Source organism: Melanerpes formicivorus, unplaced genomic scaffold (genome assembly GCF_026170545.1).
Source record: "Melanerpes formicivorus ecotype bairdi unplaced genomic scaffold, bMelFor1.0.p_v2 SCAF_43, whole genome shotgun sequence".
Lineage (NCBI taxonomy): Eukaryota > Metazoa > Chordata > Aves > Piciformes > Picidae > Melanerpes > Melanerpes formicivorus.
In genome coordinates, this window is record NW_027142395.1 from 5,224,688 (window position 1) to 5,238,594 (window position 13,907).

Below are 13,907 nucleotides of genomic sequence, written 5' to 3' on the forward strand. Positions count from 1 at the left end.
TCCAGAAGTATGGCTAAACGTGGTTCATTTCAACACAAAGGTGTGTGCTTTGCTTTGAGATATAAAAGGATAAGGCAAATCCTTAGAAAACATGAGGATAAGAATGCAGTTTCTACAGTGAAGAGAGACAATGTCAGAAAAAAAATCTCATAATCTCTTGTCTACCAAGGTTAGCTGTGTAGTGTAAAATAAATAAAAAAGTGAGGGCTCTTTTTATTGTTATTTATATTGTTAACTGCAGTGAGCCAAAGCAGGTGCCACTTCTTGCTACAGACGTACTTCACTGTGTGTCTATAACTAGGAGTTTTAAAAGTGCACGAGTTGAAATATGCAGTATGACACAGAAAATAAAACACAAAACACGGAGAGGAAGGAAGCCCCAACAGCGAGGTGGGAATGCGGTCCCCCGCTCCTTTGCGCATCCCTCTGACCCCGACCGTTGCCGCCTTCCTCTTCTCTCTGCGTGACCGCTCCTGAAAACAGCGGGGCTGGGGGATCCAGCACAGGGAGGGTAGTGCCGGTGCGTCGTTCCAAAGCGAGCAGTACTACTTTCATTTTGGTTTTTATTTTTAAATCTATTTTTTCAAAGCCTGTCTGCCTCGGGCTGTAAGAGCCGCCCCAAGTGACCAAGGTGGGGCTGCTCCTCCGTTTCCCAAACCGGGACCTGCGCTGGGGCTCGGGCAGAGTCGCCGTGGCTCCGCGGCCGCAGGTCAGGTGCTGCGGTGCCCCCTGCCCTTAAGACCGCCCTAGAGATACTGGGGTAGAAACGCCTTATGGGGGAAAATAAAAGTTAAATAAAAAATCATGACATGGTGGCGGATGGAAAGGCGTCCCAGTACTTGCGAGCAGTTGCCCCTGCCGCAGCCATAGCGGTGCCGGTGGGGCGGGTGCTACCCGGCTGATTCCCTGCGGCGCCGCCGGGCAGGCCAGTGTCGGGGGCGGGGAGGCCGGGGCGCGGCGGCGGCGTCCCGTCGGCCCCCATTGGCGGGTGCAGCGGTGGCGGCGGGGCCGTGCCGTGCCGTGCCGTGCCGTGCCGGGTCCGGGGCGGAGGAGCCGGCCCTGCCCCCCGGCCGGCGGTGGCCCAAGGTTTAAAGTGAGAACTTTCTGCGGGTGGCGCTGAGCTGTACGTCCCGCTGCTGCGCCGCTCCTGTCCCGCAACAGCAGCCGTCGCTTCCCCCCATTCCCCCGGGCGGGCTGTACAATCCTCGGCAGTGTTCTGAGACTGTACGCCTGCTTCGGGGGCGACCCGGCCGAATCAGATCCCGACCCTTCGCCAGCCAGCCAGCCACCGCCGCCCGCGGAGTTGCCGCGTCCCGCGGGCAGGTGCTGAGCACGCCCCGGCCCGCCTGGCCCGAGAGGCGGCGCAGAAGCCGGCAGCCGCCGCGATGACAGCTGACAAGGAGAAGAAAAGGTGAGGGGGCCGCGGGCGAGGCTCTGGGCTGTTGGGGCCGCTTCGTCCTCTTCCTTCGGCTCCCCTCTTGGTCCACAGCAGCGCCGTGCGGGACTCCCCGCGGGCGGCATTGCCGGCGGGACGGCGCGGCTTCGCCTCTCGCTGCCGCGGCTCCTTTGTGAGGTTTCCAGACCCAGAGACTTTGCGGGGACCGGCTGCGGCGGGGATTAATTCACCCAGGCCAGGCCGGGGCTGTCGGGGACAGGGGAGGGGAGCAGCGCTGCGTTCCTGCGGGACAGCCCGCGCTCTTCTTCTGGGGGAAGAGCAGCGCCCGGCCCGGCCGCCGCCAAGCCGACCCGGGGAACGTCTTGCCTCGGGGAGCTGCTCCTGCCGGGCGTCAACGCAAAGAGCAGCGCCCTGGGAACTGCCGCTGCGGGAAGCGGCTCCCGGCCCGACCAACAGGTCGCGAGCGGCCGCCGCCACTCGGTGCAAAGGTGGCCACTGGGCCCTGGCGCTGGCCGTGCCCGGCGGAGCGACGGCGACTGCGGGCAGACGGGCAGGCAGGCAGGCAGGTGCACCTGGTGGGGCACGGCTCGCCACGGCAGGCCCACCGCACATGATGCTTCACTTTATCGCATATTGTGGTAATGCTTATTCGCTTATCATCAGTTAGAACCCAGCTATTTGGAAATAACTTTAAGGTTGAGGGGTTTGAAGGTAGCGCCCTTAGCGAAGCGTGTTTCAGCATTAAAATTGCGTGGATGCAATTGACAAGCGGTGTAAACGCTTACAAGTTGTATAAAACTAATGGATTTCGACACATGTTCGCTTCAGCCCAAGGAGCTGGGGGCACTCGCATGCCCTGCGTGTGGTGAAGTCCCCGAACTGGCGGCGAGCTTGCCTGGAGGGCTGAGTGCTCGGGGAGCGGCTCACAGGCCTGCGGTTCGCCTGCTGCTGTGTGGATAGCATGTAAAGTACGTCTCCGTATTGCCGTAATGAACCCTCCAAAGGGAATAAAAGACTTGGTAGATTTTCGGTGTGGTTTTGGTGGGTTTGTTTGGAGTTTTTTTTATTGGTTGTTTGTTGTTGTTGTGTGGGTTTGGTTTTTTTGTTGCATCAAAGAGTGCATTTTCCTGTTTGTTCTTGAGATTGGATTTCAAAATAGAACTCACAATCCCGAGCACAGAAGTCACAGGTGGATATTAAGAAGTATCTGGTCGTGGCTCCAAGACTATAAGCAATTCCTGTGGATGAGTGAGGGGCGCTGATGTGGTGAAAGCTAAGCAAGTGAATAAAAGTCCATGAAGTCCGAGTGTTTATTCATTCTGGTTTGCACAGCAGGCAGTCACAAGGATGAGTCCTACTGGCTTAGGTTGCTGTTCTGACTGTAGATAGTGTTCATAAATGATGTGATTTACAGACTAAGAATTTTGGGGTTTGTCATGTGTACTTTATAGTTGATAATGCGCTAAACTTTAAACACTGGGGTTTGGGTTGTATAATAGCTCCTTTTTTTTTAATGGAGTCGTGCTATGGCGATGTAATAGGGGAAGTATTGTAGTGTAAACCATACATTTTCCATGTACTTTATCAAACAGTAGTCTATTAAGGTTAAACGGTTGCCTGGAGTGTATTTTTGTTCTACTTATCTTCTGTGTAGGATGTAAGGTACAAGTACACTAGATGTCCTCTTGTGTTGAGCAAGAGAGTAAAAAATCATAGTACTGTACAATGTACCTATAAAAATGTATTACAGTCTTTTATAAGAATGAAAATTAGGAAATAGTGAATACTGAAACTACAGTACATTGTGTTGCCCCTTTTTAATGAAGCAGTATGAATCTTCAGTTTTAGGCGCCTATTTTCGAATACAGTGAGGGACTGAGCACTGTCAAATCTTGCAGGACAGCACGCAGATGTGCTTTGTGGATCAAACATGGAAACTTCACTAAAGCTCAAATGCTGATCCAGGTTCTATCACTGGTATTACGTAAATCTTGTGACCTTCCACTGACAATTTTCTGTCTCTCAGAAGAAGGCTAATTGTTACCTGGCTCATGGGATTGTTGTTTAAATTAATGTTTGTGGAAGAACTTGGAAAGCTTCAGATGGAAGGTAGTGGGCTTGTGCCTCCCTGTCTGTGTGTGTATGTAGCCTACTGAACCCTATGTGTAGCCTATTAAACCAATATTTTATTCTATTTTTTATTTCCAGTACTAAAATAGAATAGATTTATTGCTTTGAGTTTAGCAGTTGTACTGTTTGCTTGATCTCTATCCAGATACGCAGCTGGGAACTCTAACCTGACTTGCTAATAGTATTTATAAATTCATTTCAGGGAGAAAAGGCAGTAGGAGTAATCTGGTTTACCAGATTTGCAGGCAACCCTAGAACATACGTTTAGAGGACCAGTTCTCTTACTGTTAAACTGATGCTCTATAGAAGATAATATTTGATTCTTTTAGTGGTCCTTTTAAGTTAAAGAGCATCCTTGGGTTCTCCTTGGAAGCTCTGTCAGTAGAAAAGAGCAGTTGCTTCCTATGGCACAAATGTTCTAACTTTTTCTACAACCTGATTTCCCACATTTCAAGTTAGTCCAAGATACAGAGTTGAGATTAATATAGTTACTGATTCAATTTAATTTTTAAAAGATAATTGTCCACATAGTCTTCAATACAAAATCTGATGTTTTCTAGAATGACAGTAATTGGAAGTGGGGAGGAAGGAGTAGAACGGTAAAACACACCTTAGCAAATTAGTAAAATCTAAGAAAAAAATATCTGTGATCATTGTGCAGTACAACAATCAGTAGATAGCTCCCAATTTAACTAGGGTAGTCTTGTAAAATATCTTGGTTGGGTTTTTTTTTAAATTATTTTGTCAGCATGTGTTTTTAATTATTTGGAGGACATACTTATTTTGTTAGGAATGCCTTAGATGAACTGTGTGTTTGAGAAAAGTTTGAAACCAGGCTCAGGGCAAACCCAAGTACCACTGAGCAAGGATGCATTTGGCTTCAGCTTTTCAGTTTTGTTGTTTAGGCATTTTTTGTTTGTTTGTTTGTTTTCTATTTGTGTAACAAATAAACCAATTCTGCAGCTCAGGCAGATTTTGAACTAGTGGTCCTCATATAGCTGTACCATACTGTTTTGTGACCCTAACAAAGTAATGTTATATAAATCCGATGAACTTTTTCTGGTTCAGCTAGTAAACAAATGGAATTCCTCCTAGTTTTTGATTAGGTAACCGACTACTTTCAATTACCCTTTCACTTTGGGCTTTCTTAGATCTTGAATTCCTCTGAGACACTTTTTGCCTCAGTTTTCACTGATACCTACTTCAGAAGGGTGATTTTGTCAACCTGAGGTCACTTGGGCTCTCCTCGGGATGAGGAAGCAAACGGTCCTGACCACAGCACAGCACTACACTCCAGAGCTCAGGTAGTCAGTCACTCAATTCGAATGCCAAGAAATGTGAGAATTGGAATGTGCCAAGGTGTTAAACTTGAAATTTCAGGTAATGTGCAGTCTCATGATTTTTTTTCAGTCCAGTATGCTTTATGGTTTAAGGCATGTCACCGTTGTCAGGTATGCTACCTCTTGCCTATTACTCTGCGATGGTGGTAAATTAGATGATCTTATCCATCCATCTGCCCATGAAGGTTGTTCCTTACATTCTTGTAAACCTAACTTTGTATACTTCAGCTAATAAAGCTTCGAATGCTGTCACAGACTACCACATAGATTACTCGACTTAATGTAAAGGTTGTTAAAGTTTTCTTTTTGCTCAGCATGTGTAGCCCATGTATTTAATTTATTCCTGTTTGCTTCTGTGTTAGCATCTGCCCTTAGAATTTTTCTTATTTGGAATTATTGAAAGGAAATGTAATCTCCTGAATTCATGACAAACAGTCTGTTGAAGTTGGTTGTTTAACACGTTTATAGTATGCTAACATTAAGCACCTTGGACTTGTGTTTCAGCATCAAAAATGCACTCTATAGCGTGTGGGTCTTATAGCTAGCTGCTCGCACTCACCCCATCTGGTTTCGGCATTCACTGCCTTTTCTGTGTCTCTACAGAGTGGAAAGGGCTTTTATACCAGAGGGTGGCCCAAGGGCACATGAATGAAGAACTGCAGCCTGAACACATGCCTCAGTATCCTTTTGCCTGTATTTTTGGGTGATTTCTGGCTTGATAGTTTGGCCTGATTGGATAGGCTTGACGTCTACTGCACAACTGTAGCTTCACCTTCACTACAGAGCTGAAGCCTTTGAGCTTAAGGAGAGGTCAATAGCTTTCACAGTGGGAGCAGTGTGCAACACAATTGCTACCCGGTGTGTACCATCCTCCGAGGTTACAAGGGCTTCTGAGGATTTGTGCTTTGCAGGAATGCTTCACGAGCTGGCTCTGCTCATGTTTAGCACTTAGACAAAGCACAGGTGTACAGCACGTTTCTGTGTCATGTCATTTTCACTTCATCCAGCAGATGCTGGTCATCTTCTGTCATGTTTATCCTGTGCAGATAAATGGGAATATGTTGCACAGTGAAATTGTGCTGATGATAGAAGTTTTGGGATTTTGGATTATGCTGATAATTTGGGACACTCATTGTGAAGATAAATATTTGATCTTTCTGCCTTTCTGTAATGTTTTTTGTTATGGTGGATTCATAGGCATTAAATACTTTTTTCCCCCCACCAGGTTCCAAGTTAGAAGGTGCTGTTAGGTTTGGTGGGTGCAATACTTTCCAAGTACTCTTCTTGCTATTATAAACATTAAAATAAAGAAATGAGCAATACTAAGGCAGGTTGTATTTAAAAATAATTTGGATATACAGAATGGTTATATTCCTCTACAGCTATTTGTGCAATACTGTTCTGTTAATTACTCCAGTGTTCTCTGTGTCATGCATATGTTAGTCACAATTAGTTTTACACTCTTAAATTAACGATTCTCAAGTATTCATGGAGCATCTGTGGAACCGAACTGACTGTTTTCCAAAAAGATCTCAACAACTTATTACCGTTTCCAACAAGGTATAGAGAAGGCATTTCTAGAAATGTGTCTTGCCTATGCCTCCAGCCCCTACTTCTTGAGGCCTATAACCTACATGACTGAAAACGCCAGGCCAGAATGCAGACAGTCTCTAAACCAGGATTGTGATGGAGAGACCAACCGGGCTGTGGCCATTTATGGGATTTGGGTGGGATTTATTTCTTTGGTTTCTTACTATATCGTCAGCAAGCTTAAGAGTTACTGCCCCGCCGTGATCTTAAGAGAATTCACAGCAACTAGTATACCTCCTCAGCTATTTTTCCTGACTATAGGTGTAGTGGTGATTAGGTCGCTATTCTATAAATGCAGTGTACATTTTAAAATGCACCAAGATGCAGATGAGGCTAACAGAATGATTCCCCCATGAGTATTTGTGTCAATTATTCAGATCTGAATACATTGAAATGAAGGATGTACTTATGAAATAGGTGATGGGCAGATTATGCTATTTCTTATTGATATGGGTTGGTGTCAAGCTCACTCTAAGTTTCTTTGAATTTAAAAAAACAACAACAAAGCAACCCAACAAAACAAACAAAAAAACCCCAACTGAACAAAACCTTTCTACTGGATGCCCTTGCACTGGCATGGCTGTTACCTCTTTCCTGCTGTGGGAGGGTTGCACCAATGAGCAATATATCCCGTGAGATGATATTTGTCACCCTCCATGCTGCTGTGGTCATGACCAGTTTAATATCGTAGCTGTCGTGTTGCTTTTGGCATGAGGACAGTCCCTAGAACCTGAAGCCATAGTGTTAGGGGAGGTGGGGTAATGAACATGCGCGTCCTCGGGTCTTGTGCTCTCATGGGTTGCCCTACCTGCTCTTTTTTCTACAGAAAAGCTGTGTTTGCAGTGCACTCTGTCTCACTTTTTCCCCACAAATCACACATTCCCTGTTGCCTTTGCTTTCTTTGCAGCTTCAGCAGTAATGAAAGCTGGCACACTGCAGAATCTCTTTGTATTTGGATACTAAATGTTGTATACATTCAACTGCATTTACAAATAACATTTTGGAGCTAGAATCATGCGAGCAGTCTGGCCCTCTCTTTTTGTTTCAGGAAATTGTGTTATCTAAGGAAAAGCTAAAATTAGAAGGGGTATGGGAAGGGTTGTGTGTTTTGGTGGTGTTTTTTGTTTTGTTTTGGTTTGTGTTTTTTTAAGCTGAGCAGCTCTCCTAATGGATGAATCATGTGGGTGTAACTTATGGCACTTGATAGCAAGTAGTCTGTCTGAAGGTGTATGTGTAATAAGATTACTAGGGTCATTTAGAAACTATTTGGAACTATTGAAATACGAACTTAATATTTAATAAATGTTTGTTACTTGTTGTCTAGTATATCAAAATACATTTGGTTACTTAGGCAAATGAAGGTAAGATATAAGGGGCAAGCTTTGAGCAAAGGGTTACTGATCACTGGAAGAACTGCACATGCAGTTAATGGAAAAAAATACTTTCTGCAAAAAATGTTTGTGTGGAAAATAATTTTCAAGAGGACAAGAGAAACGAGGGATGACATTACACTAAAAGGAGGGGATAGGACTGAGAGATTGTCAAAACATTTGGAGATTGTGGAAACATTTTAGATTTTCCCTTCCCTCCTTCCCATCTGTCATGTGCTTGACTCAATTGCTTTTTTTCTTACATTGTCTTTGTTTTACTGAAAGCCACGAGAAACACACATGAATCTGATTCGGTGGCCTGACCTCAGTCAAGTTCCTGATTTCCTTTAAGGAAGACTCTTTGAGTTTATCTGCTAAATCAAAAGATTTGGTATTCCTTTTACTCTACTCATGAAATCCTCCTTCATCACATGGGGCCTTGAATTCATGTCCCAGTCTTTGAAAAACTGCAATTGCTTAAAGAAGGTACCATGTTTGAATGAAGATATTTAGTTGTCTTTGCACTGGGTTAGGCAGGAGATGTGACTCCGTGATGACAAAGGTCTTCTCTGGCTTTGGTTATGTGAATAGCTTTTTAAAGACAGTGGTATAATTTAAATCAGATCTATAAAGGCACTCCCTACCCCCTGGCCCACATCACTGGCCCTACACCACCACCCCCTGGCATGATAAATGAGAAAGTCAAAATGTGGGAGCTATGAAAACAGCATAATGAAGAATTTTTAACTTGATTGTTCTCAAAGGCTCAGTAATTTCAAGTCATTCTTGAAAACCTACCTATGCATGGCAACAGATAGAACTGTTTGACTTTCCCGGGAAAGCTACTGCTTAAAGTAAGAGAGAGCGCACTGTCTTGCTATAGAGTGATCCCAGGTGGTATCCACCTTTGGCCTAGTACATGTGTTTTCTTTAGTCAGCTTCTGAGTCCCTTAGTATATGTTATTTAATACACAGAAGATGATTTGCTGAACGACAGTTTAAGTAGCCTATATGATGGTCTGAATAAGTTGTGTGAAATCTAAACAATGGCCTGCCCTATTGCTCTTTTAAAAACAGAATGTTGTTGCTGATTTGTAGTGTCAGAGGCCTTATGAAATTTTTCAACTTTTAGCACAGGAAAAATCTATTAGGAGCCATCTAATAGCATTCAAAAATTACTGTATAATGTTTTTCCTTTAAAATATATTCATGTCCTTTAAACATAAATATTTGCCTGGATAATAAACTGAAGAAAGTATGAGGTGGGATGGTTATTAGGCGCTTTTTATAAAGGTAGTGGAAGTGCTTTAAAGAACATTCCATGTATTTTGTTTCTCCATTAGCATATCTAAGGTCTTTACTGCCATAAAAAGGTGCTTAAACTGTTGGTATCACAGTTGTTGTTCACACTTGCATTTGTATGATAAACTACAAAGTAGCCCTATTCAGTCATTGTGTTGGGACATTCTCCTGGCTGGTGTTGGTCTTCCAAGCCCTGTCCATTCATTCACAATTGTATCACCCTCTCTGCCGGTTAATTGTTGATATTATTGGGTACTTGTTGTCACAGTACTTCAAAGATGTTTGGGACATTAACAAACACTGAAAAGCTCCCACCTCTCTGCATTTGTAAGTGGTGAATATTGCTACCGTTGTGCCAAGCTCATCATGCAATTTTTATCCAAAAGTTGCTGCAAGTACCAGAATATCTTCTCAGAGTGTATAATTTTTTTTTGCCTGGTTGGATCTTGATGCCATTATGATGAAATAACATACTTGTCAGCTAATGGCAAGGACAGTGTCTTCACAGGCTTAGGTAATTGTGGAGAGATGGAGAGTATTTAAGCTGATATGAAGCTTGCTTAGAACAAAAAATGTTTTATTTGAAAGATCTATGGAAAGGCAGCAGCATACAGATAGATACGAGAAGAAATTCAACATTCAGTGGCTTTCTCATGTCCCATCTCCTTAGACAGTATTTATCTGGAATACAAACCAGTCATAGCTATATTCCGTCCCAGGATTTTTCCTAAGGATTCAGTTCTGTTCAGTGTGTTTCATACTCTATGACAGAAGATTGGAAATTGGTGGAAATGCTGCTGGTATTTTTCATGTAGAGCTTTTGCTAGGTGATTCTTCTAGGAAGGCTGCATTTGCCCAGTTCTCTGAAGAGGTGATCCTTTGGCAATTGCCTGTGCGTGCTGCTCTCACCAGGAGGGAAGAGCTGTCTTTGGAGGAGTGGGCGGGGCTTTGCACATCCCTGGCTCTAGCTGTCCCTGGATTCTCTCATCCCTCCTTCAAGGGACCCTTTGTCTCAAAGGAAATCAATGATCAATGTAGCTCTTGGTTGAACTACTTCCAATGTATCCCTGTATTGACCGGGACAACCCATTTCTCATCATCCTTTAAGCTCACTCATGTACATCAGGGAATGCAGAGAGTTGGAATTTGCCAATCTTTGCACATGAGATGGTTGGCCTTTGCTTGCAGAGGAGAAAGCAGTGTGCTTGTAGAGGAGGAAGCACAGCAATGTACCCTTGTGGTTAAAAAGGCAAATGGTATCCAGGGGTGCATTAGAAGAATGTGTCCAGCAGATCGAGGGAGGTTCCCCTCCCCCTCTACGCTGCCCTAGTGAGAATACTGCATCCAGTTTTGGGCTCCCCAGTTTAGGAGTGACTGTGATCTACTTGAGAGAGTCCAACACAGGGCTGTGGGGATGATTAAGGACTGGAACACATATGTGCCTTATGGGGAGAGGCTGAGAGACCTGGAGCTTTTTAGTCTGGAGAAGAGAAAACTGAGAGGATTTAATAAATGAGGGCTGAGGGCTGCATATCAAGAAGGAAGGGACTCATGCCCTGTGATAGGACAGGGAGCAATGGATGTAAACTACAGCACAGGAAATTCCACCTCAACATGAGGAAGAACTTCTCCGCTGAAAGGGTCACAGAGCACTGGATCAGGCTGCCCAGAGAGGTTGTGGAGTCCCCTTTTCTGACTTTCAAGACCTGTCTGGATCGATTCCTGAGACACCTGCACTAGATTATAAGGTCCTGCCCTGGCAGGTGGGGTAGACTCAGTGTCATACAGAATTAACCAGATTGGAAAAGAGCTTGGAGATGACCGAGTCCCACCCAACACCATCTGATCAACTCAACCATGGCACCAAGTGCTTCATCTTAAACAAGTGCTTCATCTTAAAGTGCTCTTCTTAAACACCTTCAGTGATAGTGACTCCACCACCTCCCTGGGCAGCACATCCCAATGGCCAATCTCTCTTTCTGGGAAGAATTTCTTCCTCATCATGAGCCTAAGTCTCCCTTGGTGCAGCTTGAAACTGTGTCCTCTTGTTGTGGTGCTGGTTGCCTGAGAGAAGAGACCAACCCCCACCTGGCTACCCCCTCCCTTCAGGGAGTTGTAGAGAGCAAGAAGGTCTCCCCTGAGCCTCCTCTTCTCCAGGCTAAGCAACCCCAGCTCCCTCAGCCTTGCCTCACAGGGCTGTGCTCCAAACCCCTCCCCAGCTTTGTTGCCCTTCTCTGGACACCTTCCAGCAACTCAACATCTTTCCTAAACTGAGGAGCCCAGAACTGGACACAGGACTCAAGGTGTGGCCTAACCAGTGCTGAGCACAGGCGCACAATGACTTCCCTGCTCCTGCTGGCCACACTATTGATGATCCAGGCCAGGATGCCGTTGGCCTTCTTGGCCACCTTGGCACACTGCTGGCTCATGTTCAGCCTACTATCAACCAGTACCCCCAGGACCTTTTCTGCCTGGCTGCTCTCCAGCCACTCTGACCCCAGCCTGTAGCACTGCATGGGGTTGTTGTGGTCAGTGTGTAGTACCTGGCACTTAGAGGTGTTAAATCTCATGCCCTTGGACTCTGCCCATCTGTCCAGCCTGGCAAGGTCCCTCTGCAGATCTCTCCTACCCTCTAACAGATCAACACCTGCCCCCAGCTTGGTGTCATCTCCAAATTTACTGATGATGGACTCAATCCCCTTGTCTAGATCATCAATAAAGATATTGAACCAGATGGGGCCCAGCACTCATCCCTGGGGGACACCACTAGTGCCTGGCTTCCAGCTGGATGTGGCACCATTCACCACCACTCTCTGGGCTCAGCCTCCAGCCAGTTCCTAACCCAGCTCAGAGTGCTGCTGTCCAAGCCAGGGGCTGACAGCTTGGCCAGGAGTTTGCTGTGGGGGATGGTGTCAAAGGCCTTGCTGAAGTCCAGACAGACTACATCCACAGCCTGCCCTACATCCACGAGGCAGTCACCTGGTCATAGAAGGAGATCAGGTTGGTGAGGCAGGACCTGCCCTTTCTGAATCCATGCTGGCTGGGCCTGATCCCTTGGCCATCCTGTAAGTGCTGTGTGATTGCACTCAGGATGTCCTCCTCCATAATCTTGCCTGGCACTGAAGTCAGGCTGACAGGTCTGGAATTCCCTGGTTCCTCCTTCTGGCCCTTCTTGTGGATGGGCATCGCGTTGGCAACTTCCAGTCATCTGGGACCTCTCCAGTGAGCCAAAGAATTACAGTCATGTCCAGGGGTCCCTTCCAATCCCTAACATCCTGTGATCCTGTAATCCAGCTAAGATGATGGTGCCTGATCTTAACAAAATAACATTACTTATATTTTTAAGAAGAAGAGGTAAATGTTTGGGCAGGGCAGGTTGACTCCCTCTATTGCTAAGTGCAGCCTTTTTACATGTGTTATTTGGAGAAAGATTTCTCCTTTGACTGTAGTTTAGCTGTGGATAGCTATTTACCTGCAGCTGTAAGATTATCAGTTACTAACTATAGCTCTTGGTTTTCCCCCTGAAAATGAGTTAAGGATGTGTTTATTTGCATTACTAATCAGAGGGATTTTTTAATAGGAAGGGATGTTTTTTTAGGAAGCATCGTTTCTGTGCTCAAGTTGTATTAATGCTTCTACTGGCTTTTACGTAACAGCAAAGCCTTATTTATGTTCCAAATGGTTCATAAAAGGGGACTATCCTGTTCAGTTAGGCATGTGCTAGCTTGAAAATGAAATAGAAACAAGTGCAGATATCTTGAGGGAAACTTAATGCTGGTGTTTCGAAACACCCATTATTTCCCGTTTAAGAAAAACAAACCCTCTAACCCTACTTTTGTTTGTTAATCATGCAGTTGGCATGAACAAAGCCTGTTTGGCATGAGGAACTGAACCAAAGCACAGCAAAGCTTTATAGAATCATGTTTTTTGACTCTGTCTCTTGAGCTTGCTTGCCATTATGGGTAGAGCTGACTGTGAAAGTTGTGTCTGATTGCTGACCTGGTCACCAAACAGCATCTTCAGCAGGCAGTTCTGGCTTCTGAAGCTGTTTCTCCTGTAGAACTTTCCCTCCTTTAGTCTTGGCCCAGGCTTTTTGTCCTGCTGGCGACTTGGAGTATTGGGTTGGTAGTGTAGCTTGCATGCAGTGGGTGGTCTCTGTCATCATTCTTGCTCCTCAGTCTGGAAAATTGGGATGGTAGTATATCCTTCCTTCCACCCTTTGTTTGAGTTATTTATTTAGACTGTAAACATTTTAAAATACAGACTTTCTATGTCTAACACAATACTATATGAAATGTTGGCAAGAAACTTGTGGCATAAACTTAACTTGAAAATGCTTGAACAGGGAATAGTCAAATGGAAGGAGTTTGGTTACCTCTTGCTCTTTTTACCTCATGTGGTTAATTGCTTTCTTTGCTGCACCACTTCATGTTATCCCTCAATATGTAGGTTACTCCTGCGTGCTGGCTGGTGACTTGCACCTTCGTTTGCTTCACCTTTGAATATGCTTCACCTTGTGTTGCATAAGATCCATATGTAATTTAGACACTCCAAGCAATTGAGGAGTTGGAGTAGTGATGGCAAGAGATTTCAACACCCTAAAAGTGGAATATGATAAACCACTTAGATTTTTTTTCCGATTTCATCATGAAGCATGCAAGTGAGCAGCCCACAGGGCAACAAGAACAAAAAGGAGGTTAACTGTCATACCAAACCCAGTCTTTTCTTCAGGTGAGGAGTTCAGTAAGGTTTCACCTGGCAATCACTTGCTCCCAGTTT

At 45.1% G+C, this 13,907-nt stretch overlaps 1 protein-coding gene across 1 annotated transcript in view; it reads left to right on the top strand.

The window, feature by feature from the left end:
• The first annotated feature begins 1,074 nt into the window (after positions 1-1,074).
• Positions 1,075-13,907, top strand: part of EPAS1 (endothelial PAS domain protein 1) — a 95,434-nt gene continuing 82,601 nt past the window's right edge. The window contains exon 1 of the mRNA XM_068158889.1: positions 1,075-1,411. Coding sequence (XP_068014990.1) covers positions 1,386-1,411 — 26 coding nt within the window. The 5' untranslated portion in view covers positions 1,075-1,385. The remainder of the gene's footprint in view (positions 1,412-13,907) is intronic.